Genomic DNA, 26,901 nt, shown 5'->3' on the forward strand with positions numbered 1-26,901 from the left:
TGCTTAGTATAAGTTGTTGCTAATTTTTATATAACCTGTTATTGGATGTAGATGTAATCTCTTTTGCTCAATTTTCACTCGAGGAATTGTAGTTGACTATCTGGATGGCACCACTAGGCCTCCAGTCACCACAGTGGCTTGAAATAATTTTTCCCTCATTTAGGATTTATTGCAACAAGGACTAAAATACAAGTAAATTAGGACTATAATTTCCTTGGTTTAGGACCAAAATAGCACTAAAATAGCTCCAACAATCCACCATTGTAGTTGCATCAAGATACATCTACAAAATTACAATCAAACTTTTAGAAAATGCAACTAACGATATGGCGCTTGAGGCTAGAGACTGCACTGTGGCGGTGTTCATGATGAAGGATGTGCGTGGTTTTCGAGCAAAAACCTATGAACAAAAAAGTTCGAGCGATAGTTTTTTACACTGAGTAGCCATCACAATGGATGACAGAACAACCAAGATACACTGCACTAATGTCCCAAACTCAAGCCGCTCAAAATTTCATGATCTATCCAATGGTGAAAAAAAAAAAGGAATTTGAAAGTCATAAAATAAGTCACGATTTGGATATCATTTGGAAATTGTATAAATAAATATTTCATATCTATCTCTATTGATCAATATTTCATATGTACCTATATATTCCTTGAAAAAATTTGGAATTTCATGCTTCCTAAAAATGACTTGAGACTATATATTTTGACCCTTCCCACCTTCTGTCCGGTTTTCGCTCGAAAAATGAAAACCCCCTCAGAATGATAGATTGCATCTCATTATTACGCTATGAACCAGCATGGTGGTATCTCCACGCCAAACTTGAATTTTCATGATCTACATGGGCGCGTTGCCTAGTGACACATGGCAAAGCTGCGACAAAAGGCTACACGATGATAGGTGGTCAGGCCAGAGATATGATATGTGAAGCAATGCAGAGATATGCTATGTGAAGCAATGCAGAGATAGGTGGTCAGGCCAGAGATATGCTATGTGAAGCAATGCAGAGATGCAGGATGTAGTGGAGAGCTACTGTGTATTGAGCTCTGTGCATTTCAAAATAAATAGATTGCATCTCATTATTACGCCAATGCAACATCATGATGTCGGGGAAATTTTTTGCAAGAACGCGGGTCCATGCAAAATTCACCCACGAGTGCATTACATTGCGGCCCCCAAAAATAGTTATGCAATTAGCTACACCCAATCAAACATTGACCCTTAACATTGTATCAAACATTTGTTGGTCTCTTGGTTGGGACTGAGTTGCGAACCATAGCTTGCTGCAATATTAAAAACACTACAAAACTCTACTATTGGTGAAGGGTTGTTTGGGTCTGTGTGCTTTCCTTGGATTGCAAGTCATCACAGCCATGTACATTATATACCATAACCCTTTACCTTAAACACATTCACTCTAAGCCTAAGTACACCTAATTATATTCCATCTATAGCCCTAACTATGCACATTACCTAGCACAATTCATGTTTTTCTAAACACCCTCTCTAAATTGCAACTTAATAAGATGACGATGGAGTTTAAGGTGGAGCTACATCATTTTTGGAATCTTGATTTTTCACATTATAGAGAAACTTGGTAGAAAGAAAAACTTGCAAAAATCATTTGAGAAAATAAATGGACAAATTTGTGGTGAGCAAAAGGAAGGGTTCTATCTTTCTTCATTTTTGATGAAGACATTGAAATAGGCTTAGATATATGGGCACATCCTTGCTCCTATTGGCTACTACATGAGTGTTAGAGGTGAGTATTGTGTCCACTTAGATTAAAGATTTTTGCTAGCACTACTTGATGGGTTAGTGCCAATATGAAAGACGACTAGTTAGTTAGTAATACATAACTATGCATCTATGAGCATATTGTCATATGGCAGTGTCAGACAAAGTCAACTATGGATTCTAGAAGAAAATCCTTCCACTACATAATCACTGATTTTAAAATGACATGACTCTTGAAGACCATGATCCAAGGGTTAGAGCAAATGAGAATTTGTTGTGCAAGAAAAACATATTGCAACGTTGTCTCATCTAGCCATGTAAAATCAACCCTAAAGAGGGTATTATAGCCACAATGGCACTTTTTGTCATGGTGGACATGGTTTTTCATGTCTTGAGCTTGTGTTTGCTAAGGAATATGATGTTGGGATTGACATGTAGATTGATTGATACAAAAAATACATTGTTGTAGTTCTAGATACTTTTTGAAGATGTTCAAGTCTCTATGGGATTCTCGAAACATTTCATGGTCAATATGGACTCATGAACTGATTCTTCAATATGATTGTGGAGATGTGGTGAGACTGCTATGAATTGATCATTGATGTTCTTGTTTTCATTGTGCTTGTCAAATATAATTGTAACATGTATAAAGGTATCATTTGTGAGCTGATTGTACAAGAAAGGCATGTGAGCCTTTGAAATGGAGTCTATAGTGTTAATTGAACTAACTATGAGTTCACCATCGATATCATCCTCGTTATGGAGGGGATTACCATAAACTCTCAAAAAGTTATTCATGCTATTTAAATTTTAGCTTTCCTACAAACATGTCTTCATTAACATCATAGTCCCAATCTAGATTGCATACTTGATAGGTTTTGTAAGCCTATGTGAGCACCATCATGTGATTTTTGTTGCATATATTTGTATATTCATGGACAATGGCTTCTTCATTATTAACACCTATGGTATTTATTGTTGATGTTGTGTCTTGTGTTTATCACAAATAAAATTGTGGAAGGTTTTTTACATGTGGTGTGAGCTTGTCTTCTGTGGTATTGACTATTTCTTTTATTACAATCTAACTCAGATGCTCTATGGAAATTCATGGCAATAGAGTCGTGCTTATAAAATCATCCATTTCTACAAATGGGAAATAATAACACTCTTTCTAAAGTAAGCATATATATATGATGATTGGGTTCTTGATATGTATTTGTGGATATGTCAAAGTAATGGGCCATGCAATTCCTTTGTCATTTTATTGAGTTTTTTCAACATAATTCTTTGCATTGTCATTGTTGCAAGAGAAGGGAGAATGTGGGAAAATATGTGATTGTACAAGAGTGGGGAAGAGAGTAGACACCTTTACTAAATTATAATGTAGAAGAAGGTAGACATATACACATCATCTCTTAGGGTTAGGGTTAGTTGTCCCTATTCCTTTATGGTCTCTCTAGAATAGGGCAATTCACACACTCTATAGCACCCCTTCTTAAATTGCATTGGATACAATATATCGTTTTGTCCCTATGCCCTTTATGGACCTTGCTAGAATAATTCAATTTAATTATCCATAATATTTCTTAAATTGCACTAAATACAATTTCACTTTTTGGATTTTCTTGCTTGAGTACAATACTTATATGAACCTTCACTTCCCCACCTTAAATTGTGCATAGCAAAGACCAAGCTATTGCCAAAAGTATGAGAACTTATATATCACCTAGCTGTTGTTGTGTTGGGCAATGAACTATGTATATTTCTTCACTAATGACTTTTTCTTAGATTGAGTGGTAATGTAGTTCAATGTGCTTTGTTCTCACATAAAACAATGTGCTATGTATTTAGTGTCAATCAATCCATAATCACATGTATCCTTCAAGTATTTGATGACTCTTTCAAGTTGAAAGCATGTATTTGCCATCAAGTAAACCATAATCACATGTACCTTTGGAGTATCTAAGGACCCTTTTATTAGCTACAAGGAGATGAGCATTTCTTGAATTTTGCATGAGTTGACTAAGAACACCAATTGATATCTGAATAGGATAATCTTGTAATCACCTTAATAAGGATCTATAACAGGAGAATTATCATGACTTGAAAATTTGATATTGGATTCCGTAAGAGTGTGAGTGGCTTTTAGTCATGTAGATGAAATTAAATGTTTTGAGTGTATTCGTCTGTATAAGCATGATAGCTCTATCATTCGTCCATATTTCTATATCAAGGGAATAGCAAACTTTTCCCATAATGCTTCATGTTAACAAATTTTGATGTGAGCTTACCTTTGACTTGTTACCATCATAACTTATGATCATCAACATCAGGAAATACAAGAATAATGTCTCGAGTAGCCTTTTTGATATAAAGAGATGGATTTGAGTCCAATGGTTGAGAACCTAAATAGTTGTGAATACTCACATTCCATGCATGTGGTGCTTATTTCAACCCATAAAGTGACTTGTGTAGTTTGGAGACATTCTTTTTCATTGCTTGACAACATACCCTATGAGTTGTCTTATAGATTTCTTCATCCAAGTATTAAGAAAACATTTGTTGTATAGGCTAGTCAAAATTTGAAGGAAATTTTAATGACTATTCAGCCTACTGTTATCTATGCTATTGGCACAAATGTGTCTTCATAATATATTCCATATTCCTATTCACATGCCTTGGTAACTAATATGGATTTATACTTGCCATCTCTCTAAGTTGAGCTTTACTGTCTAAACCCATTTATAGCGTATGTGCCTTTTCTCTTTAGGCAAATCTATTGAAGTCCATGTTTGATTCTTGATAAGAGCGTTGTACTCCTCATCCTTTCGTTGTTGTCGATTTTGGAACTTGAACTACTTCTTGGAATGATGTCAATTCTTCTAATTCCATTACTTTGTCCATGTAGGTCCATGTTTCTAGTTCATTTCGACAATTATAAGATTGTCCAACATTGGTAGTGAGTCTCTTCGGTATATCGATAATGAACATTGCCTATCAAGGATCTTTTCTTTGCCTTTGGTATGTGTTATCACATAGGCCGAACACTTTTTGAGTGAGTTGGAACTGGAGAAGGTGCTACCAAAACTATTCCAGGCTAATCTAATGTTGTCTCATCAATAACATCTTTAGAAATGATAAGTTTTCTTTGAATGGGTCGAAGAAGTGGTATGTCTTTGATGATTCTTCACTATTGCCTATGAAGAGATATTTCATGGATTTCATATCTATCTTATCAGGGAGTTCATCTGGAATGTTTGCATTTGCAAGAGAGTCAAAAACTTGGTACTCCAAGATCCTGTGGTAGTCTGAGAGCCCAACGATAGTAGTCCAAGAGCTTGTAGTAGTTCACGAGTCCATAAAAGTCCAAGAGTTATCCAAGAGGTGGTGATAGTCCAAAGTGGCAACATTTCATACCATTCGTCCTTGTTTTTATTTCCCGTCCCTGGGTAACAAGTAGACTAGATAGAAGATAGAAATGAATGTAATTAGGCCGCATTCACACCAACTGGTAGCGAAGGATATGCGCAAGACGAGTCTGTCGGGGTGTGGTGTTCACACCAACTAGCCTAAGCTCCTAATGTAGCCTGGTTTATTAGTTGTCAAAGCTTTCCAGGGCTTCGCATTGGTGTAGCTAGAGCCCTTGGGCGAAGGGACAGTGCCAGACACCCTTTCCGTCCGGTGCCCAACTCACTAACCAATGACATGCCAGCATTGCAACCTTGCGCCGGGGGGGGGGGGGGAGACAGAGTAGGGGGGCTACCTTAGAGCAGCAGAGCTAGAGATAGAGGGGGGCTGCAAGAAAATTGTGCTCCCCCAATGCACTCTCCATTATTGATTACACAATTGGGGCTGCGTTTCTCCATGTTTAGTACCGGCATCCTATGTGTTATTGAGCCGCTGTCCTTCGAGCTAAACCAAGCACACACCTCACCATGTTGCAGGCCGCCGGCTTGGGACACCAAAAGACACTTTGTCAAGCACAAAGGATCGTTGCCTCTCTCCTGTTTGAGATGGACGATCACCAAGCTACACCGTTGTTGGGCACCCAACTGCGCTACAGGAACAAGCCAGGCCTATTTTACACATACGTTAGATGAGCACTTCCGGAGCAGCTGCCCTGAAAGCTTGGATGAGGAGATCCTTGTTCAGCTGGGTCCAGAGACAGATGTTGCCACCTATGCCTCGCTTTTAAGGCGTTGTACCAAAGCCAAGGCTGTGTTTGACGGTGAACGTGTTCAGGAGCACTTAACCAGCCGTGGTTACGCAGGCAACACATGTTTGGTTAACCTTCTTGTCCAAATGTACAGCAAGTGTGGCAGCCTGGGCTGTGCACGGGCCTTGTTTGATAAACTAGTCGATCGGAATTTGTACTCTTGGACAATCATGATTGCGGGATGTGCCCAAAATGGGCATGGCGAAGATTCCCTACAACTATTCGCTCAAATGCAGGCAGAAGGCTTCAAGCCAGACAAGATCACGTTTATCTGCGTTTTGAATGCATGTGGAAGTGTGGCAGCCCTAGAAGAAGGTCGAGAGATGCATGCTACTGTTGCTGGCAAAAAATGGGAGTCGGATGTTGTTATGGGAACAGCCCTCGTCAATATGTATGGCAAATGCAACAGCCTTGATGATGCGAGGGCTGTGTTTGCAGAGCTGCCATTGCGGGATGTGGTTGCCTGGAATGCCATGATGTCAGCATGTAGCCAGACTGGGCGTTGCAAGGAGGCCCTAGTGTTGTTTCCTCAAATGCTGGCAGAAGGCTTTGAGCCAGACAAGATCACCTTTATCTGTGTTTTGGATGCGTGTGCCAATGTGGCAGTCCTAGAAGAGGGTCAAGACATGCATGCTACTGTTACTGGCAGTGGGTGGGAGTCGGATGACGTTGTTGGAAATACCCTTGTCAATATGTATGGCAAGTGTGGGAGCCTGCATGATGCAAGGGCTGTATTTGGAGAGATGCGATTGCAGGATGTGGTCACATGGAATACTATGATGGCAGCATGTATCCAGAACAGGCATGGCAAGGAGGTGCTTCAGCTGTTTGGTCAAATGCAGGCAGGAGGTGTCAATCCAAACCAGATCACCTTCATCTGCATTCTCGACGAGTGTGCCAGCATGGCAGCACTAGAGGAGGGCCGTGAGATGCATGCTACTATTGCTGGTAATGGTTGTGAGTCGGATATTGTTGTGGGAAATACACTTGTGAATATGTATGGCAAGTGTGGGACCTTGGATGATGCAAGGGCTGTGTTTGCACAAATGCGACTGTGGGATATGGTCTCCTGGAATGCCATGATGGCCGCATGCGCCCAAAATGGTCATGGCAAGGAAGTTCTACAACTATTTGGTCAATTACGGGTAGAAGGCTTTGAGCCAAACAAGATCAGCTTCATCTGTATTCTGGATGCATGTGCTTTCGTGGCAGCCCTAGAAGATGGTCAACAGATGCATGCCACTGTTGCTGGGAAGGGATGGGATGCGGATGTTCTTTTGGGAAGTACCCTCATCAATATGTACGGGAAGTGTGGGAACCTGGATGATGCAAGAGCTGTGTTTGCAGGGATACAAGTGTGGGATGTGGTCTCGTGGAGTGCCATGATGACAGCGTTTGCTCAGAATGGGCAGGGCAAGGAGGCTCTTAAACTATTTTGTCAAATGCAGGCGGGGGGTTTCGAGCCAGATAAGATTACCTTCGCCTCCATTTTAGATACATGTGCCAGTGTGGAAGCTCTAGTAGAAGGTCAACAGATGCATGCTGCTGTTACTGGCAAGGGATGGGAGGCAGATGTTGTCTTGGGGAGTACCCTTATTAATATGTATGGCAAGTGCGGAAGCCTAGATGATGCCAGGGCTGTGCTCGCAGGGATGCCACGGCAGGATGTTTTCTCCTGGAGAGCCATGATGGCAGCATGTGCCCAGAGCGGGCATGGCAAGGAGGCCCTGCAATTGGTTCTTCAAATGAAAGCTGAAGGCTTCAAGCCAGACAAGATCACCTTCACCTGTGTTTTGGATACGTGCGTCAGTATGGCAGCCCTAGAAGAGGGTCAAGAGATGCATGCTACTGTTGCTGGCAATGGATGGGAGTCAGATGTTGTTGTTGGAAACATCCTTGTCAATTTGTATGGCAAATGTGGGAGCCTGCATGATGCATGGGCTGTGTTTACTGAGATGCAACTGCAGGATGTGGTCTCTTGGAATGCCATGATGGCAGCGTGTACTGAGAATGGGCTTGGCAAGGAGGCACTAGAACTGTTTGATCGAATGCAGGCAGGGGGCTTCAAGCCAGACAACATCACCTTCATTTGGGTCCTTACTGCATGCAGTCATACAGGGCTAGTTGCTGATGGGAGGGGATACTTTGCCTCTATGTTTAGAGACTTCAGCATAACCCCTTCCATGGAGCATTATCTCTGCATGATTGATCTTCTTGGGCGAGGAGGGCTGTTGGCAGAGGCAGAGGACCTGATCCTCAGCATGCCATTTGAACATGTAGCTCCAGCATGGCTGGGCTTGCTTTCATCATGCAAACTTCACATTGATCTGGAGCGCGCTGTGCGGGCTGCAAGTCTTGTTTTTGAGTTAGTTCCAGGTGACGCTTCACCTTACGTTTTGCTAGCAAACATTTTTACTATTGCAGGTGGGTTAGATAATGAAGGTTGACAAGGTGTCAAGATAGTGCCAGGTTGCAATTGTGTTGAGGTAAAGATTGTGGTGCAGGAATATATTGTTAAGAGGGACAACACATCCTCAACACGAGAAAGTACATTCCCACTTGCAGAGGGTGAGTAGGCACTTGAAGGCAGTGCGTGTCTCTGGCACAGGTGCATTGCTTCATGTGCGAATGAGGAAGAGAATAAGGGCATGCTTTGCTACCTCAGCAAGAAGCTGGCAATCGCTTTGTGATCGGGGGACATGGCATGGACATAGGCAAGCCAAAGAGTGCCACAGCAGCAGACTGCCCGAAAGCTGTCACACAGGCAGTCAAAGGGCAGGATGGCTGCAGTACATCTGCCATGCATACAGACTGCCACAAAAGGCTGTACTGCTGCCTCACACAGCAGAACGGCTGCCGTACAGGCTGCAAACAGGTGCTACAAGGTTAGCTGGCCTCGCACAGGCATGCTCGTACACCTTGATAGTTTAAGAGAGCATGGACACAAGGAGACCAAACTAAACACTTAGTCCCCAAAGCGGTGTGTTGATCGATGTTTATACATGTTCGTGAATTCCTTTATGTATCCTAGGCATATATGTTGAGCATGTGGTCTCTCTCTCTATGCTCAAAAATTTCATCTCCTTCCCAGTTCATTTTCCAATTATTACCCAATGTGTTTTTTCAAACTCTATTTGACTTGAAAGTGCATCTATTGTGCTCGCCCCTCTCAGGCCAACTCTAAGCAGACTGCGGCTCTGCTGCTGGCCTGTCATACACTATCAACATGCCCTTAAGCTTGCAACAACCTCCGACGCTTGCAACCCTTGCTCTCTCACTTTGAATCTCCAAACCCTTACCACTCTCAACCCCTTCTTACCCCTCCTTCCCCTAACCTCCTCCCACTCCCTTTCTTCCCCACTGTTTTCTCCCTTTCCCTACCCTCTTTTCCTTCGATTCACTCTTAACCTCTACTACTGCATCCATTTGAACTTCATAGACCATTTTTTCTCCCCTTCTTTTGTGAAGGAACGGGCTCTTAATTTCTCAAGTATGCAGTTGTTTCTAAACCACACAAGAATCTTTCTCAACTCTTTCTCCAGCTCTTTCTTAACTTAGAACTCTTCTTGAGCCCTACAACTCTTTCTTGCCTATAAACCACTAGTTGCATTTCTCAATCCTATACCCATAAACCCCTAGTAGATTCTCACCCCTATTTTGTTTCTAAACCCCACAAACACTTTATCAATCCTTAAATATTAGTAGACTTGAAAACCTTCATGAAGCCATTTAAACAACTCTCCTTCTCTCCTTCTTCACTTGAGCTCATTCAAGAATTGTTTACCATGATTTAAGGCTACATCTCTAGCCATGATATTTAAGTCTACACCTCATGTCTACATGTTTATCCAAAATATGACCCAAGACTTGATGTTACGCATGTGAAATCTTATGCTACAACTACCTTTTGATATGGTATGCTACAACTACCTTTTGATATGGTATTGGTCATTTTACATAGTGGTAAGTCATGAAGGTTGGTTTCTTGCAAAGATTTTGGAAGGACAAGATGATGGTGCAGCTCATGCAAGTGCTCTACACGATCAACAAGGAAAACAAGAGTTTGTGGTGGATTTTGCAAGGAGACTGTAGACTTTGTCCCAGATAAAGTGGCATGTCTCAAAGATCAACTAATGAAATGGTTTGTCTTGGAGCTAAGAAATGAATTTAAGGCATCATTGTGGCAATTAACATACATAAGTTGGACAAAATGATTAATTCGCGTCTCGGTTGGAGTAGATGAGAGATCTCAAACTAAAGAAAGATAAAAAGAAGAAGAACAACAAATGTGAGGACACCTTTGATAATGAGATGATGGCTCAATTCTAGACACCGAATCGGTCTCTAAAGAAGAAAAGAAATAAGAAAAGAAAGAAAAAAAGAAGTTTGCCACAGAGGTGTTCTCGTAGCCTAGATGAAAGGCAATCTTGGATTTTGGATTATTGTGTGTTGTGGCAATTGTAATAATCATGGCCATACTTGAGAGGAGTGTCCATTGAAGAATAAGAATTGTGACATTTGCATGAGCACCTGAAATCACACCATAGAGGAATGTTATTGCAATTTGAACAATTATAGGGCATGAGTTAGGCCACCTAAAGCTCTAGTACCCATGGTCGCTAATGTTCAACCCACGACTCAAGCACATGCAAGATTTCCCCAAAGAGAGTTCCATCCATTGCCAAAAAAGTAGAGGCAAGGCTACCTCAAAGGGAGTTCTATCAATTGCCCATCAATTGCCCAAAGTTATCATCTACTATTAGTGCTTCGTGAAAGTGCATTATTGTAATGAATGTCCCCTATGGTTAAGGCATCAAGAAGAGGTTAAGTAGGTTCTTATTTAATACCAAAAGGGTTTGTACAAGGCACCAAAAAGTAATATGATCGTGGTGGAACCTTTTGAAGACGAATTGAGCAAGTTAGATGTGAGGTCAAAACAAATAGCATTGGCTGCAACATGCTCCCAAAAGTGCAAGGTAGGGTTCTAACTAAACTATCAACAAAGAAAAATGCAATGCCCTTGATTATGGAGCATAAAAATCGAAAAGGGGTGATGTGGTGGATATCATATGGATTATTCAAGTGATTGATGTAGAAAAGTAAGCCTGAAAGAGAAATCTAAATATGAAGTTCATGGTGAGTCCAAATAAGTCATGCTTTGTGTGTTTTATAGAGGATTTGTTACCACTAAAGTTCCTTGCTCTAAAATCGAGCCCAATCTTGAGACATCCTAGACTTCTCATTTATCAAACTAGACATGACTATTAGATAGCTTCTCTCACTAGTATGTTAATATAGGGAATCATTGGTACAACATCTATAGGAAGACATTTGGGGTTCACTTGTCATATTTGTAAAGCATCAATAGTAATTGGATTTTTGGACCCCTCAACTAGGAGTGGAACCAAAAAAAAGTCACGCCTATCACGTGCCTTCCAATTTGAATTGGATGACATAGGGCTAAAACTTATGTTGGATGGGGGACCAAGAGTGAACATTCTCGTTGTTATATGCATTGGACATCACCGATATCAATCCATTCCATTTCTCTCTCAAGATGGTCAATGAGAGGTGAGTTAAGCCCGTGGGCTTAGTCCATGGTCTAGAGATTCAACTGGCATGCATGATGTTTCCTATGGTCTTCACCATTTTAAAGCTGAAGTATGAACCCTAAACCCTTTGTTCTTGAGAAGAACCAAGTTTTATGCTTACCAAAATCAAGCATAGTTGGGAAAATGAATGGATTACAATCAAGAAGGGAAAGAGTCAAGGAAAATGTAGCTGAAATATGAACCCTAAACCCTTTGTTCTTGAGAAGAACCAAGTTTTATGCTTACCAAAATCAAGCATAGTTGGGAAAATGAATGGATTACAATCAAGAAAGGGAAAGAGTCAAGGAAAATGTAGGCCTCTACCCTTGGAAATGGTAATTAGGTGGTCATAGCTATTTATGAGGAGGCATTGAATAGGCTAAAAGGGATTGGGATGATGATAAAGATGCAATCATGAAGGGTCACTTGTCTCTTCTTCCCATCTTTGAGATATATGTGTTGAGTAATCTGAATAAAAGGGGGAGAGATGCATTCGTTGCCCATGTGGAACTAGATGTTGTTGAAGATGCACAAAGATCGAAAAGACTCGATTCAAGACTTCTTTTCTTACAGAATTGTGCATGAGGTAGAGATGGAAAAATTCCATCAAGTAAAGGAGGATTCTCTCATCCAATTCAATTTGGGTGACCACATAGACCCAAAAAGAATATAGATTAGTCTTGAGCTCAAGTCCAAGTTTAAGACATAATTGTAGCACATTTGCAATACTTCAAAAATGTGTTTTCTCTCAGAGTTATCAAGATATTAAGGGGGTGGATCCATGTTCCTATGACACCATATTAAATCTTTTTGTGCTACTTGGAAAATGTCACTCACATTGTGTAAAAGATAACAAGGGAAGATCATCCTATGTCTACAAAGACGAGTTCAACTCGACATTAAATTACTTAAAATACATGGTGTCTATGTCTCAAGTGTTGAGATAGCCACATTAGTGCAAGGAATTTCATGTTCATGTTGGATACCTTTGATGGTAGTGTTTTGACCAAGGTCTCGAATGATGGTTGGCATTAGTGAGTTCATTATGCTAGCTAGATGTTGTCCATAGTGGAGTGCCATTATTCTAATATAGAGAGGGAATCACTTCATGAACTTAGACATTACCTATTTAGGAACTTTCTCTGGTTCAAGGTGGATCATTAACTCCCATACCACATTAATAAGCTGCACTAAAAGATAAATATGCCTTATGGATGCTACATTTCATGAATTGATTTTCATATTAACCATCTGATTCATAATCACACCATGGAAATTTTTTATCCCAAATGGATACAAGGGAGCTCTTAGTTGGGGTGTCAGATCATCTACCAAATTTAGATTTGTTCATCATCACTCTTGAACAAGATTGATATAATGATACTTTGTTATACTTGATAGAAGGAAATTTTTTGGATGGGATGAATAGAGATCAAAGGTGATGCTAAAAATTTCTTGGTCATTGTGGGTCACAAATGCTACACCTTCTCTCATATGAAGTATGAATATGTATTTGTTTAGAAAAACACATGCCTCCTTAACATATTTTCTCAAAAATAGGTGGGTGGGTACACATACTATGATATGAATAAGCATTTATCCTCACATGGAATAAGGATATGTCCTTGTTTAAAAAACCACATCTCTCACATGTTTTTCCTCCAAAAGAGTTTGGAGAGACACGTTTTTAGTGATCAAAGCTATGCCAAATTCATTATGTATCGAATAATTATAGAGTGAGCGAATTTTAAATACAATAAATGTACAAAATTCTTCTGCAAATGGTACACCTTATCTTGCATGGATTGAGGATATGTGCTTGTTTGCAAATTTTTTAATAGAAATGTATGCCCTCCAAAATAGGCTGGTGAGAATGTACAAATGGTGATTATATCCCTCCATAAAATGATTAAAAGTGAAGAAACAAATTCCCTACTCATAATGTGTAAAAATCAATTTTCTTTTCTGATGCTTCCTATAATAGAGATTCTTTCTCCAAGCTTTCATTTCCTTGTACAAATAATTTACACTATCTTCATGATGATAGCATGCAATAAAAGCACAAACATGCATCATGTATTGCAACCTCATAGGCATAGGCACATCCTTATGAAGAGCAACATACTTGAGATGATGTGTGCTAGTCTTTGCAGTTGATGTTAGTTATTGCTATAGAGGATGTTTTTCTCTCATAGTCCTCTTATCACCAACTATTATTCTCTTCTACACACAAAAAACTAACCACCCATGACAACATATCCTATGAGCTAGTATGTTTTATTGAGAGTAGGTGAGGATGTATCTCGAGATACTATACACTTAATGAGAATTTGCAATGATGGGCCTATCCCTATATACTTTTCCTCAACATATGCTAATCACCTTCCACATTGCAATGTAGCAGTGAAGGCCTATGATACATGTATATAGAGATAAGTCTTTTACTTATACCTTCCCCAACCAACTACTTGAAACAAACTTGAACAATCCCACTTCTCGACACTAAAAGTTGACACACCATAAAGCACAACATTTCAACCCGAACATCAACTCATTAAAGTACTATGTCCGAATGATGACGAAGAGCTATTCCAATTTTATTTTATACGTTTTATACATCTACATCTGCATGCATACTACTTCTCAACACAAATTACCCTAACCTAGACAATCTGATTCTAATTTGGATAGTCATACCTCCATGCTTATCATTCAATATTTTGGGATCTAATTTTATTTCACGTTAACAAATAAAACTAAAGGTACTTATAGTCATCCTACTTCATTCAGTCCCTATACTTACCTTCCTTGGTGCAATTTCCCCCACATTCATCTTGACAGTCCTAACAATAATCATATTCATATGATACCATTTCTCTAAGTAGAAAAATTCGAATTTGTGATTCGAAAAATGCGAAAAATTCGGACGAATGAATCAAAGGGAGAAAAAAATCAGGCAAAAAAGCGATGACACATCATATTTTTTCCATAAATCGACACGTCATCCATTCATATTCATAAGAATAAGTTTTATTTATATGAATATGTGTTTGTACGAATAACTTATTTGTACAAATAAACCTGTATTAGGATGATTATGTGGCTCTTTTCGTGTATTTAAGCTCACAGTTTGCGAGTTTCTCTTATCTCAGGATTGGTTCCCTAGCTAAGCATAAGAGATCAAACAAGGAAAAGAAAGAAGAGAGGCCCTTCAAGGTTGCGAAAGCAATCTAGAAGGTCTAAAATAAGATGGAATTTGTTTGTGGGAGCTTTAGGATCTCTTATTTGAGTTCATAAGATCTCTTGTGAAAATTGTGGTTTTGGTCTTTGTGTCTTTGTTTGTGGGGGTTCTAGGTTCTCTTTGTTGAGTGCCTTCGATCTCTTGTGCAAAATGTGCTTTCGGTGTTTTTGTCTCTAGGAATTCTAGGATCTCCTTGTTGAGTTCCTTAGATCTCTTGTGAGAAATGTGATTTTGTTTTGTGTTTGTCTATGATGTTAAAGTAAATTTGTTTCTTTGTGTCTTAGTTTAAGGCAACACCTAGAGTTTCATTCTCACACTTTCTTTCAATGAATACTAAATATTCTTTGTGTCTTAGTTTAAGGGAACACCTAGAGTTTCATTCTCACACTTTCTTTGAATGAATAATGAATATTCTTTGTGTCTTAGTTTAAGGGAACACCTAGAGTTTCGTTCTCACACTTTCTTTGAATGAATACGAAATATTCTTTCAATAGAATGTGAAAGAATACAAAGAGTCTTAAAGATGTCTATGAATTTAGAGTTTTAAAGGTTACTAGAACACTTGTCTCATTCTTACACTTTTAATATTCTTTCAATAGAATGTGAATGAATGATTTCCAAATTGAGTATATTCTTTGAATAAAAATGAATCCATGTCTCTCAATTTTCATTACTCATTCTTACACTTTCTTTTGAATGAATTTTTAATATTCTTTCAATAGAATGTGAATGAATGATTTACACTTTGAGTATATTCTTACGGCAAAAATGAATCTATGTCTCTCAATTTTCACTACTCATTCTTACTTTTTCTTTTGAATGAATATTTAATATTCTTTCAATAGAATGTGAATGAATGATTTACAGTTTGAGTATATTCTTTCCAAAGAATATGAATCCTGGTCTCTCAATTTTGATTACTCATTTTTACACTTTCTTTTATGTAATATTCTTTCAATAGAATATGAATGAACCATTTGCATTTGAGTATATTCTTTGAGTCCATGTTTGTGAATGAATAAAATACAATTTGCATTTACATTTTTTTGAAAGAATATTTAATATTCTTTTAAAAAAACGTTAAAAAATATTAAATTCAAATATGCGCAATCAAAGTTTATATTTTCAAGTCACAAGGGTTGATCTAGCTATCATGTGCACTAATTCGGGTCGATATATTTCAACATTTCAGCATTAACTTTACAAGTCCACCTAATCCACTTAAACTACTTAAATCACTTAATCAATTCTAACCACTTTGCTAGTTGATAGGATCCTCCCATGCCTCATCAACCTTAGTCGGGCTTGACCCATGCTCATGCATAAGTGGCTTGAGCTCACCTATCTTTAGGCATATACAACCCTCTCCAACCTCAGACTATGGCTCCTTTTTCTTGCTCATGTCCTACATGTGCAACATCTTAAAATGTGTGGCAATGCGAGCATCTAATTGGAAGAGTTGCTCAATAGAGAATCCCTAATCCACAAAAAGTTATGTCTCACCCTTGTGCCCATACCACTTTCATGTGCGACTTCCTATTGGGATTTCAAGCAAATATGAAAAAAGGTTACATGTGATAAGTTATGAAAGTGTTGCTCAAAGTCACGGGCCAAGTGCATGGAAAAATATGCAAGGGCAATGTGGAGAATTCTTTTCTCATACATGGATCACTTGCAAAAGGCATAAATTGGAGAAGCTTTTGATTGGTGGTTTTTTGAACCATAGAGGCGACACACAAGTGGCATGGTTGTGCAAATACAATGTAAAAATGGGGAATTCTAGAAATGGGAAAGTCAAAGTTAAGTTGTTGAAGAAAGTGGGTTGGGCTGGGAAAATTGAGGCTGAAAATTAGAGATTAGAATGACTTAGCAAACCCACATCTTCAAGGTGAGTTTAGATTAAAAAGGATTCCCTCTCCTTTACCAATATTTGTCTCTCAGTGTGGTGGTTAGAGATGAGCTTTGTTAACTTCCCATATCAGGGGTCCATTCCCAGTGAAGCATGCATAGGAGAAAAACTTTAAAAGCCAGAACTGGATTGTGATTTGTCCACCCTGGATGCTCTTTTTTCTTGGTCATTTAACTTTGTCTACCCTTCTACGTGATTTTGTTGCTATTTTTCTTTGCCTTCAACCTTGGCTATCTCTTATTTGGCAAGGCCAAAAGTAGTGAAGAGAGAAATGGGAAAGTAGTGGGGTTGGAGGCAAAGAGTGCAAGATGAAGATAGAGATGGAAACCGGAAAGAAGAGTAGTGGAAGGAGTAAGGTGGAATGGGGGAGCTATGGAGAAGGCAAGTACAAAGAGAAGGAAAGCAACACGATCTATAGGTCCAGCGAGAGAGAGAGAAACTTTATAGTGACATCATGTTTGTCAAACTAAAAGAACTTGGGCTCTGAGGGCTCAAACATAGGTGGTGACTCGGCTCAAGGAACTATCGTCGGTTGGAGAGATTTTGTTTTTTTAAAACTAAATAATATGCCAAATATCAAGACTCTTTTGGCTGCATTCTAGTGAGACAATTTTGGATTTTCCATAAACTCTGCTAGTGAGCTTATTGCATAAGAAATGTCTAGCCATGTGATAGTCAAATATATAAGAGATCCGATGATAGTACCTGTCATTGATGGTAGGCTTTTCTAAAGCTTTTGTAAGTTTCAACCCCTATTCCATGGGAGTGGCTACAATCTTGCAATCTTCCATATGAAACTTCTTCATGAGACTGTCAACAAACTTTATCTAACTCATGAAGGTGATGTCTGACACAGAACTCAATTCCAAGACAATAGTACATAAGTCCTAGATCTTTCAATTCAAACTCTATAGATAAGTATTGTTTTAGTATTTTGATGAAGCTATCATTGCTTCCGGTCATAATCAAATCATCTACATAAAAAAGTGTAATAGTAATGTCTTCCCCTTGAACTTTATAGTAGAGAGTATGACCTGCATTGGATTTCATATATCCTAGATTGGCAAAGTACTTGTCGATTCTACTATAACAACTTTTGGGTGCTTGCTTTAGGCTGTAGAGACTTTTCTTGAGATGTCAAACCTAATTCTCTTTTCTTGGTTCAACATAATCTACTGGTTGTTGCATGTAGGCTTCCTCGTCTAGGTAACCATTGAGAAAAGCATTCTTGACATCGAGCTGGTACACATTCCATTTGTTGAGTGCCACTAGTGATGTCAAGAACCCTATGGAATCCATGTTTACTACTGGAGCATAAGTCTCATCATAATCCTGATGATATTGCTATGCAAATCCTTTTGCAACTAGTTTTGCTTTGTATCTTTCAATGCTTCCATCTAGATTGTACTTCACTTTGTAATCCCATTTGCTTGTGATGGCCTTCTTTCTTGGTGGAAGGTTGCATAATTCCAAGTATTTTCTTGTACAAAGCTTTCATTTCTCCATTGATAGTAGTTTGCCATTCTGACTTGTCAACTACATCTTCGAAGTACATTGGCACTTTTGTAGCCATGATTGTAGTCATAAGTGCATAATTGGTAGTCTCAACCTGAATTGCTTTGCCTTTTTGAGCATATGTCAATCTGGCAAGTGGTTTTCTTTCCTTGGTAGACTATCTAAGTGGCTGTTCCTCTTCTGGAGGTGCTCTTGGAAATGCTTTCTCTTCTTCATCAACCTTTTTTGTAGAGGACTGAGTAATTGGTGTGTCTATCTCCTGTGTATTTGAGCTTTTCCATCTTGATTCCTCATAAAGATTACATCTTTAAAGATAATGACCTTTTGATTGATAGGATCATACAACTTGTATAATTTGCTTTATTCACTATAGCCAACCATGATGCATTTGCATGACTTTGCATCCAATTTTTTGCTATGATCATCATGTAGGTGGGCATATGCTATGCAACCAAATATGTGGAGACAATGCGTGGCTTATGTCTAGAGAATGTTTCATAAGGTGTCATTACCCTAAGTCAGTTTGGTCAGAAACTGATTAAGCAATTAGTTTATAGTGGATATTGCTTCTGCCAAATACTAATTCGAAAGATGCTTTTCAATGAGCATTGCTCTAGCACTATCTTCAAAAGTACCATTCTTCCTTTTAGCTCTTGCATTTTGATGAGGAGTATCTGCACAAGTGAATTGTCTTCAAAGGCCATTACTTTTGTAAAAAATCATGAATGCTAAAGACATGTATCTACCTCCTCTATCTAATCTTATGACTTTGATCTTTCTGCTTGTTTGGTTTTCAACCATGGCTTTGAATTCTTGAAATTTGGAAATGACTTCAAATTTCTCTTTTAGCAAGTAGGCCCAACAATATCTATTATAGTCATCAATGAAAGTCAAGTAGTAAAGTGAACCATTGATGCTGTGGGTTTGAGCATAACCCCATACATCTATATGTATCAAATCGAGAATACCTCGTGCTCGCGAGGTGCCTTTGCTGAAATTGATTCACTTTTGTTTACCAAAGAAGCATGCTTTGCAAAATTTTCCAAGAAATTGAAGCTTAGGAATTCCAATTGCCATATTCTGGTTTCTTAGCTCTATCAAGGTTTTGAAATTGACATGTCCATATTTCTCTTATCATTTTGCATAAAGTGGCATTTGCTACGATTGAGCTGACATGGCATGCAACTCTGGTACTAAAGTAGCACTCTAAACAAGCATCCTTTCTTGACTGCTTTTCCTACTGTAGCTGATATCCTTTGGATTTGTCTTTGGTGTTGTGAATTCATCTCCATCAAAGATGAGTTGGTAGTTGTGTTCCATCATTTGACCAAATGACAAGAGGTTATTGCTGAGTTTCAAAACATAAAGTACATGTTTCATCAATCCTTTCATATCAGTGAAATTATTCGTAGGGATAATTTCTTTCCCTTTAACTAGATTTAATGTGTTATCTGCAGTGTAGATAATATGTTTTCCCCTTCTAATGGTTTCATCTATATGAAGCATTCCTGATGCTTTGTCATGTGAGATGATGTGTCACTGTCAATGTACCAAGGATCTTGATCTGGTTGATCAACTTGATAAGTGAATTATCCTTTTGAATTGCAGTCTATGTCAAGCTACACTATTTCATTCTTCTGCATATCCTTGCTTGCAAGAAACATGTTCTCAGGTTCATTTGCGTATTGATAGTGACCTGAATGTCCACCATGATGATTTCCTCTTCCTCGAAAACTCCCTCGATTGTTGCTAGTGGAGATTGACTGCCTTGTCCATACTGCTTCTTGCGGCAATCTCTTTCATAGTGTCCAAACTTATGACAATAATTGCACTAAATGTTTGACACATTGGTGGATGCATTCCCCAGTCCTTAAAATATTCCTTGATTGGAATGATGATGCTGAGGATGATGATGATGCTGATTCTCACTTTGACGTTATTGTTGCTGATGATGTCCATTTGCTGGAATGATCTACCTTTGCCTCTGCCTCTAACTTTGCTTCTATCTAAAGCTATGAATGCTTGATAATTGGAATGGCTTTTGCATGTGTGAGTGTCTTGCATCCTGGGTTTTTCACCAAGTAACACTGACTGAAGTCCTTCCAATATCAAAATTTGTTGTTGGATGATTATACTTTGGACTAGATTCTTCTAACCCTCTCCTAGTCGATTCACGATGACTTGAACCATTTCTATAGGAATTTATAGTCTCTCCTACAATTGCAAGTTGATTGTTGTAATCCTTGATCCTGAGTACGTAAGGATGACCTGTTTCACCGCTATTGCAAAAACTCTGGTTGATTTGGTTTCTCAATGTGAGAATCCTAGAAGTGTTCTTAGACTCGTAAAGAGTGAACATATCCCATGCTTCTTTTGATGCCTTCACTGTGTTGAGCTATCCTAGCAAGACATCTTGTACATTTTGCTTGATCAAATGATATGCATATTTGTCTTTCTTGTCCCATTGTTCTTGTGCTCAAGAAATGGTAGGATCTACTATAGGTGCGGTCACTATTGCTGTAGCTATAGATTCTACTGCTGGTGCTATGGCAATAGGTGGAGTAGAGTTACTACTGGTTGTGGGATCGTCCAATGGTCTAAGTGTAGACCCATTGACATACTCCCATTTTTCTTGAAGTATAAGAATGGTCTCCATTCGATATTTCCATGTCCCATGATTGGAGTTGTCAAACTAAGCATATGCCTCCAACTTGAGGTTGCTAGTCATAGAAATAATGCAAGAAATGTACTCAAAGTGTCTATGAAATCACTGTTTGAATAAATTGCAAAACGCTGTCTGTATCAAGTGAAATATGAACTACCGATGAAGATATAACTGTAATATATAATCCAATCTGTTATAAAGCTTGTGGCAAATGATGCTGAGAATAGCCAAGAGGCTTTACAAGGCTTGAAATGATGTGCACAATGCTGGAGCATAGTCAAATAGGCTTTACAATGATGGCATGTGTCATGTGCAATCTGCCCACTGAACAATTGGTCAATGCCTCTAAACACTCTAAAGTTTCGTCGATGAATTGTGGAACGTCAGGTTTCAGAAAATGTGATGATCTGAAACTGCATGTGAGCAAAGGGACTGACTCCAAGTAGGAACTATTTAGGAAATTTTCGGCATGTCTTTGATTGGCTACTTTGGATTTCTCTCTACTATGGATGATCTAATATACTCTTAACTACATTGGTATTTCTATTGCTATTAATAAATCCTGCCACATTGCCATATTGAACATCACCAACAATATGCACCATATCCTTCATAGGGACAGTAGGGTCCTCTTGGATTGAGTACTTCTTTAGCCTTGGATGAACTCTACATAATTCCTTCCAGTCTCTGTAGGAGTACTTGTCACCTCCATAATGGAGAATAGTAGTCCCTCTCTTGATGGAGCCATGCACAAACAAGCCCAAGCCAGCTCCTGTAATGGTTGACTCATGCACCTCGAAAGCCACATTTTTTATCCAGAACACTTCGTTGATAGGGACAGGTAACTTTGGTGGTCCAAATGGATCTCGTTCTGGTATGTACCTACTCAAGCTTGATTTGAACGTATATCTATCTACATCACAAAAGAAAAATTCAATTAGCTACAACAACAGTTATATATATTGAGATAAAATCAAAAAACACTTTGACATATGTACCTTCATGAAAAATACGCATTCTGTAGTCGGGTTATGTAGCCCTTAGCAATGTATTTCTTGATATAGCGAGCTTTGTACCCTAGGTCTATAGCCAATTGAGAAACTTGCATAGCATTCATGCTAGAGAGTTGCGGAGCATTCCTTAAAAGTCTTATTTGGGATGCATTGAGTTTAGGCACCTGGCCATCACCACCATGGGTTGCCCTACCACCTATATCCATCTCTCTTAGTTGATCTGCAAGAGGAAGATTTCTTGTTTTATATTCCATTCTTGACCATGCATGATTTTCCTCCCTCCATTCATCAATTACTTTCTGGACAAGGTTGAAATCCTTATGCCCCTCCATCATAGGTAATTGTCCATACCGATTTGTCTCAATCATGCTGCGCACATCTCTAGTCTCATCGAGTTGTAGTAAGTACGGCATCAACTCTCTCAGTAGAATATTATCATCCTTGTCTTGTACATCAAACGTTGAAGGAAATATGCAATTTGATGGAGGGCTAATGCAAGCCTTGTATGGGGAGTCATCAACAAGAATTGTCCTTCTAGCATCACATCCAAATGCCTTTGAGATTTTTGCTAAGGGTTTGAACATTGCCTCAACACCAACCTTGTCAGGCCTATTTATACTTGTCTTACTGTAAGTGTAGCATCCTTGCTGAGACCATATAACAAAGAAAGGGAGGCTCTCATTTGCATAATTTTGCAGCTTTCCTACCATATCAAGTACGTTATGCTCCATCGCAGTTGACCAGATACCTACATTAAATCTTTGTAGCAAGATTTTAAGAAATTCTATGCACCCAGGACGAACAACCATATAACTATTTTTGCCATGCATAATAGACGGATGTATTGGAGACTTGAATAGGCAGTGACTTAATAACAGGCCATTCAAGTCTAATATGATTGTTAATCGTGGCATATCCAAAGAAATTGTATGTGGATATAGATCCAAATTCTCCTTGAAGTTGCTGGCTTCTGACTCATCCAAATTGTCAGGTGCTATGATTTCATGCATGTTTGCAACAACAATAAGATTATCTAGTTTTGTCCCCAATGTTGAGACAGTACGTTCATCCATGTTCTCTTCTAAGAGTATAGGATTCGTGATATTCCTTGCAATTTTCTCCATTTTTGGGGTTATGTTTTCTTCTATACCTCCTGCATTAATTGATAGTCCCCATAACTGGTGGTATGTTGTCCTCTACATTTGATGTCTCCACATCCTTCCATGCATCATTGGTCCTTGTGGAAGTTGAGGAATATAGAAATATTTTGATTCTTTAGAGTGTATTCAACAATGTCGAAGCACAAAAGCATATGAAACTAATAAATAACAATAAAGTATGAACATTATCCATTGTCGTTCACTGATTCCATTGTATTTTTGGGGAATGGCAAAAGTGCCAATCTCTCTAAAGGTCAATTGAGAATGCAAATAGTGCAACCTTTCTCTCTGAACTCATAGAGAGAATGGCAATACTGCCATTCTTCTCTTGGGGTGGTGCTAGTGCCATTTTACATATAAGGTTATGGCGAATGCCACTAGTGCCTTTCTCTATACCCTCATTGGGAGGAGAGAATACTACTAGTGCCTCCCCCATGTCCCAAAAGAAATGTACAATGCATGATCTGAAAGCATAGATACTGTATTACTTTGGACCAATAGATTTGTAGAAAGCACCCAAATCAAAACTTTGGTAGCATAGTTAATATTATACAATTTTTAATCTCTGTAATGCTTTCAACTAACATAGATTCAAGAAAGGAACATAACAGTATTACCATTTCTACATAACCACAAAGAGAGAATGGCACTAGTGCCATTCTCCATATGAGGTCGCATAAAATGTTAATAGTACCTCTTACATATAACCCGACATAGGGAGAATGACACTAGTACCATTCCCACACAATTTTATCATACCTAATGTTTAATATCTTTAATATGATGAGAGTATGTGCAATCGAGAAAATCCATAAAAGTCATACTATTTTGAAACTGAATACACAAGGCATAAATGAGTAGCTAAAGACCTTGCTCCAAATCTTCCAATGTAATCTTTGGGATAGCTTCAAGATCTGCTTCAGTTAAAGGTCGCAAGTCTTCAATGTGATGCTCACCCTCTTTAATTCCTTCATCCATAGGTGAATCAGCTCTATGTGTCTCAAGAGGCCTCTCAATGCTAGACCAAATCTTAATATGGGGATTATTTGATGCATGTGCCACACACATAGCCTCGACCTCTGTCACCTGTTGGGATGTCTTCACCAGCGAGATCACTTTTCTTTTGCTTGACAATGCTTGTAATGCCACACATCCATTAGTAAAGACGTCAACAACAACTTCATGTTCCCTACTACAATAGCACCTGATGCACTCCTTGATGATGCCATGCTTCACAACCGCCTCTTTTCCATACTCATCGCCCTCATCAGAATAAAGAATATTGTCCTCAATTATTGTGTATGGCCTTGTGATTTCTAACATGTGCTCAAATCCATCAAACCCATCATGTGAGCTGACAAATGACAAAAAACAGAAGGTCTCAGACAAACCCTTTTGTGCACTATCCGATTCATGGATAACACCCACAAACCTTCTATGCCAAAATCGAGCCTCTATCATTGCTTCCTTGAGATTTACCATCTCTGTCATTGTCACAAATGATAGCAATACATACTGTGACGGAGTGGCAACGGTCTCCATCAAGCCACAGAGCAACTTCTTGAAGGCAGCCTTATCCCAACACATGCCTTTGGCAGATCCCTCTGAGGTGTCAAGCACACACAAGCTGATTGGAAGTTGTCCCTTGGAGTGACGTGTTAGAAAGCTCTCCCCCTCCATCTCCATGTTCACTTGAATAATTGTCCAAGGAAAACAAGATTGCGATGTAGACTTGTTACCCTCTATTGAACTAATCACCCAATCAACATAGATTGACACGGCTTTTGGGAAATCAGGTGTGGACTTGCCAACTTGCAGCTTCTCTTTGACCCATGACTCACATGAACCCTTGAAGCTCTGATAAACAATTGAATCAATTTTGAAGTAAGTTGCAAGGGTATCCTATGTTTGATGTTGGGGCAAAGGGTGACGTGAGTTGAACTCCTTGATGAGCACTTCTTTCAGGGCTCTATCATGCTTAATCTCCATTGCCCGTTGAGACATTTCAATGGAGTCCTTCTCTTTGCTTGACTTGACCAAGACTATTTCTTTAGACACAATCTCTGCTTGAAGTGCACGTACATCTTCGTCTTCCAATCCTAGCAGACACCTCATATATGTTATTGTGGGATTTCGACCCTCAAGATCACCCTCCTTCACCAATGTCAAAATCCTAATCCATTGTTCGTAGATGTCATCATCGTATGTGACCATGTGTGTGTCCTTGGTAGCAAAGTTTGTGCCCATCGATACGCTTGCAACTCCTACAAAATTCTGTATGAAAAAATCAAAATCATCTTAGACATTTTTCTAATCCAAATCATGTAATAGAGATAATAACGACACTAGTGCGATTCTCCCATTACCATGTTAAAAGCATGACTTGGTATCTCACATCAGGGAATTGACACTACTATCATTTCTTTTACAAAGCCATAAACATTCTTGAAATAAAAAATGCATACAAAACAAAGTTTATTACTCACATCCCAACTTTGTCGATCTTTATGCCCTTTGACAAGGCCTTGGGTTGGTTTCTTTGGTCATCTGAATGCAATCCACTGTGCCCTTAGGTGTTGTAAGATATCGATATATGGTTGATTTTTCAAAACGGTCTGTGCCTCCATGTTGGCCATTGATGATATCTTACAACCTGCTTCAACTGGTGCATTGACAACAATTCTCGCCTTCCTCCGTGTATAGAAACCTTTTCGTTGATTGAAGGCTTCTCCATGTGCTTTAGTTATAAATATCCTTGCAGCATGAATTGAATGCTGCCCTGCGAGAATCCAATAATTATACTCCTTTAACTTTTCCACCTTTATCTCTTCCTTGCACATCGGAGTATTTGTGCCAATGTGGTAAGGCATAAGATATGCACATGTTGCAGGAGGTCATGCATTCATTGCAAAACTCTTCTCAAACTCCAAACCAAAAGGGAAGTATTCTACGTACTCCATCAAGCCTGTCATACTTGTGTCCTTCCTTTCCAATTTCTTTTGTAGTGCCTTAAAGTCAACATCTGGCTGGATTTTCTTATACAGGATGATAGTTGCTTCAGATGATTTCTCACCATGTCCTGTTATATGTGTCTCACCACTCCCCGTTGCATCACCTCCACTTCCAATTCCATCAGTGACTATTCCCGTACCTCCCTGTGTTCCTCCTAAAGTTGTCTCTTTATCTTTAGCATCCAGTTTATCCCCAATGCTTGTTTTTCCATCTGACCTTATTTCCTTCTCACCTGTTGTTTCCTCCTCACCGGTCTCTCTAGCCTTCTCTTTCAATGTGTTCTGAGACACTTGAGATCTTGATCCAACAACATCACTTTTCTTGGTTCTTTTCGAAACTTTTCTACTCTTTTTTAAATCTTGCTTTATAACTTTTGTTACCAAATCAAAGCTTTCTAATATCTGTTGGTTGGTATAATTTTCTGGCTCATTAATCCAACCCCTAGATATCATCGTGTCCTCCCCAGTAGAATTCATCCTCGCATGATCAAAACAAGCAGGATCCAATTGATACACATTGCCTCCCAATGTATGAATTTGGAGACAAGGAACGTTGTCTTTCTCGGTATCCTCCATCTCTTGAACTTGTCCAACATCTTCAAAAGTTTTTCCTTGGATGTTCACAAAACAATGCACTTTATGAAGTTTTTGGAGTTCGTTATTGTATATATCCAAAAACCATCCTCTTCCAGAACTAACTCCATCATAAACTGACACCTCTCGAACCTTTCACTTTCCCTTGCTAGCCATTCTTGCAATGTTCTGTTAACAAAAGAACCAAGGACACAATGAAATGTATAATAGAAAATCATAACTGTAGTAGGAAATATTACAAC

At 38.9% G+C, this 26,901-nt stretch overlaps 1 protein-coding gene across 1 annotated transcript; it reads left to right on the forward strand.

Annotated features, from left to right (window-relative positions):
• Positions 1-326: 326 nt before the first annotated feature.
• LOC147886470 (pentatricopeptide repeat-containing protein At5g27110-like) lies at positions 327-8,891 on the forward strand. Its single transcript, XM_087395258.1, has 4 exons — positions 327-414; positions 5,808-7,765; positions 7,928-8,384; positions 8,569-8,891. Exons 1-4 carry the CDS (start codon positions 327-329, stop codon positions 8,889-8,891), a joined length of 2,826 nt encoding a protein of 941 aa, XP_087251384.1.
• Positions 8,892-26,901: the final 18,010 nt, after the last annotated feature.

This window comes from Dipteris shenzhenensis, chromosome 24 (assembly GCF_047967505.1).
Source record: "Dipteris shenzhenensis isolate YYH24624 ecotype China chromosome 24, Dip_SZ_1.0, whole genome shotgun sequence".
NCBI lineage: Eukaryota > Viridiplantae > Streptophyta > Polypodiopsida > Gleicheniales > Dipteridaceae > Dipteris > Dipteris shenzhenensis.

Bases quoted from the DNA above. Each gene is read 5' to 3' on its own strand.
- LOC147886470 (XM_087395258.1), top strand. From the start codon at position 327: ATGGCGCTTGAGGCTAGAGACTGCACTGTGGCGGTGTTCATGATGAAG. The intron at 415-5,807 runs GTTCGAGCGATA...ACTGCGCTACAG, and splicing joins AAAAACCTATGAACAAAAAA to GAACAAGCCAGGCCTATTTT. The intron at 8,385-8,568 runs GTGGGTTAGATA...TCTCTGGCACAG, and splicing joins AAACATTTTTACTATTGCAG to GTGCATTGCTTCATGTGCGA.